The sequence below is a fragment of the Sinohyriopsis cumingii genome, chromosome 1 (genome assembly GCF_028554795.1).
Source record: "Sinohyriopsis cumingii isolate HCF-2022 chromosome 1, ASM2855479v2, whole genome shotgun sequence".
Taxonomy (NCBI): Eukaryota; Metazoa; Mollusca; class Bivalvia; order Unionida; family Unionidae; genus Sinohyriopsis; species Sinohyriopsis cumingii.
Window position 1 is genome coordinate 121,751,740 of NC_142961.1, and position 3,369 is coordinate 121,755,108.

General features: G+C 36.3%; 1 protein-coding gene across 1 annotated transcript; it reads right to left on the reverse strand.

The window, feature by feature from the left end:
* Window positions 1-538: 538 nt before the first annotated feature.
* LOC149807764 (uncharacterized) lies at window positions 539-3,167 on the reverse strand. The gene has a single exon (XM_089970205.1). It carries the CDS (start codon window positions 3,139-3,141, stop codon window positions 1,255-1,257), a length of 1,887 nt encoding a protein of 628 aa, XP_089826331.1. The 5' UTR covers window positions 3,142-3,167; the 3' UTR covers window positions 539-1,254.
* Between the last annotated feature and the right edge of the window lie 202 nt (window positions 3,168-3,369).

A 3,369-nucleotide genomic window follows, 5' to 3' on the forward strand; every position in this document is an offset into this window, starting at 1 on the left:
ACATTACAACTTGAAAGCCGTTTGTATTTTTAGTTCTTTGCGTCAACATTTGGTCAATTATTTCAGCAGTTTTATAGAAATCATCTAAAGATATTTTTATTTTCAGAAATGGTGCGCATTTTGTTAAGGTAATTGGCATCATTCATATACAATTCAATTTCCTTTATCCCATATAGTTCATTCAAAAACCAAATTCGGTCAAATTCTGTTCAGCGGTCTTTGAGAAAAGTCGCATATTGCTATTTCTAGTGTTATTAATGGTGGATTTAGTGAAACTGCATCTCATGTATCTTTATGAAAGGCCGTCATGTCGAAAGGTTGTATGACAAATTTGGTTGGAACCAGTACACCTGGTTTAGAGAAGTTTAATATATGAATTGCTGGCGGTCAACTGCCGCAGAGACCACACAAGATCTTCACCTAGCCTTATGACCAGACAAGTTAAAACTTGTTAATATCAATAAAGTGAAAATCTTATGATATGTGTCCTATTTATATCTTTGTAATAGGAATGTGAAAGAATTGTTTAAAACTGTAATGTATCCAAACAGATTTATTTTCAAAAATCAATTTTTCCAACTTTTTCATTTTTAACACTTTGAATAAGAACATTTCATGTAGCCTGAAACTTTATAATAGTTTTTCATGTACCTCAGTATATCCTTTCTCACACCTAAGCTTGAACCAGCAAAATTAAATATGATTTTAAAAACTTAAAAGCAAGCGTACTGACACTAACAGATGAAAAGATAGACAATGTAACTAGAACATGCACAAGTCAGATTAAAATAAAGTATATATCCCTCCTTAGACAGGTTAATGTGATTGAAGTCCTTTATCAATTTTACGTTAAGCTAACATCATGCTGATAAACTGGTCCTGAAGTCTCGAAATGTTTTGAAGCTCAAAAAAGCTCAGAATTCCAAATTCAGATTTTATACTTGTTTATTCTTGAAATTTAGAGGGTTATTCTAGTTCTGTGGTATAGACCATTCATGATTTTCAACCCTGAGTTTTAGCTTGAGTTTTATGTTTGTACTGTTTAAAGAATACGTGATCTATTTAATTAAGCTACTTCTTTTCACTATGACTTCTGAAATATGACACGAAATTCTTTCATTCTTTCAGAGACAATTTGTGTGATGTTGTGAGATTGCATTTCTTGAACATGCAAATATGTATGAATGTCTGGCTGTTGGTCATGCTATCCTGCCTAAGCATATTCAACATAAGTGCTCCAGTTTGTGTTCCAGTTCACTTTTTGAGCTTATGTATGTGGTCTTTGTCATTCAAATGCTTGGTATTTGTCATCGAAATGCTAACATTTGGGCATTTGAATATGTAAATAATTCCTTCCCCGCCAATCCAAAGCTGGTTAACAGTGTCAACAGTTAAACATAATGCCTGGAAAGAGAGTTTGCTGCAAACAAGATTTGCCAATGTGTTGCCAAGTGTATCTATCACAGTCACTCCATCATTCAGCCCGAGTAAGAAATGTCCTCTATTGTCGGGCATGGCACAATAAACTTGTAGATTTTCAAGGGTATTTATATTCTCTCCTCTATAGTCAATAAGATGAATATTCACATAGAATTTAGAGTTGTCTGCCGACCTATGCGTTTCATTACAAACAGCTAGTATGTTTGTATACTTGCATACAGCAATGCTTTTTAATAGCTTAAACTCACCCGTGCCAAGCTTTGAGTATGTAATGTTTTTGCCGCTCTGATCAATTACAAGTAGTCTTTCAGATTTAGCACTGCATACAACCACCCTTCCATCCGGACAAGCTGCAATTGATTCAGGTACGATAGGCAAAGTGCATACGGTAGTTACCGTGCAGTCTCTGCTAATTTTGTACAATTTACATTCCAAAGAAACTGAGACAAACATGTTCAAATCTCTATCACAATCAGCTGCAATGATTTGAAGAGTCTCTAGTATTTGGCTACGCTTTACTCCGTACTCATCATACAAACTGAAGCCGTTTCTCCATTGCTGTACCATCAACGTCTGCATATCCTTGTATGGCAAAAGTGACATTATCTGCCAAGAATGTGGCAAACAAAAAGTATTGATGAGCTCCATTTCAATATTGCCAACATCTGAAGACGTTGTTTGATTTTTTACTGACCCAATAATTCTAGCAGTAAGATCTGTATCTGTCTTTTCTGTAAATGTAACCAGACTTAATGGAGGAACAAAGGATGGCACAGAGGCATTAACCGCCATTATTTTGGTCTGCATCATGAAACCTTCTGCGAGCAATTCCTCATCACTTGCAATTTTTACCCACTTATTTATTGCTTCATGCTTTTCAAGTGTTGATGCCATGCATTTCTCAATACGGTCGAGCTTCGATAGTTCCTTTTCGCAATATTGAGTAATCTGTGAATTTAATTCTTTTACTCCAGAGTTGATTTGTTCTTTAAGTACATGTGCTTTGTTTTCAAGTTTCTCCACTGCTTTCATCTCGTGTGACTTAACCACTGACTTCAGCTCCTGGATTACCTCTAACCTCGTCTGGGTTAAATATATATAAGTCGCACTTTCTTCTAATGTTTTTTGTATATCATTCTTTCTTCTTTCTGCAGCGTCTTTGATACTTTCAATGACATGCTGGCCATGACATTGATCTCGGCAAACAGAGCAGAGGAATTCATGACAATTTTGACAATAACTTTCTGCCAACACTGCATAATGTTTTGAACACGGTTTCTGGGAGCTTCTTGTTTCATGCAGGTGGTCCAAATTAAATAACTCATGGCTTTTAGTTATCTTTAGTTTCTCATGGAGAAGAGCACAATTTTCACAAATGTGTTGTTGGCATACCTTGCAGTATTTTATAGCAACATGTCTCTGTTCATCGTCACAGTTTTCACATAAAACAATTACCTTGCTTTCTGTTATCCCCTCATCTACTGTTTCGATGTAATAGTTGGTCTGTAGAGAGCGAGCCCCACCTTCAGGAATGTCAATATCTGTCCGACACAATGGACACTGAAATTTCGGATTTGGTCTGGCTCTAGAAATGTGAGACTCCATACAAGTTTCACAAAAACTGTGAAAGCAAGGCAGTATCTTCGGCATTTTGTATGGGCAGTGGCAAATCCCGCACGTTAATCTAATTGCTGTCGCCATTATGTTAAGCACCGAATTGGAATTGAAAGTAGAGCCTGCATTGCGCATGCGTTTAGACGGTAGGTGAAAATATTAGATCAGACGCATGTAAAGCTGTAGTTACGCTATGGTGATCGAATGTTCCTGTAAACATATGTAGATAAATCATCATAAATGTCATCTTTTCGATTGCATTCCTTTTCTCCTTTGTTCCTGCCTCCACCGTATCATCCTTACAGCACTCATCAT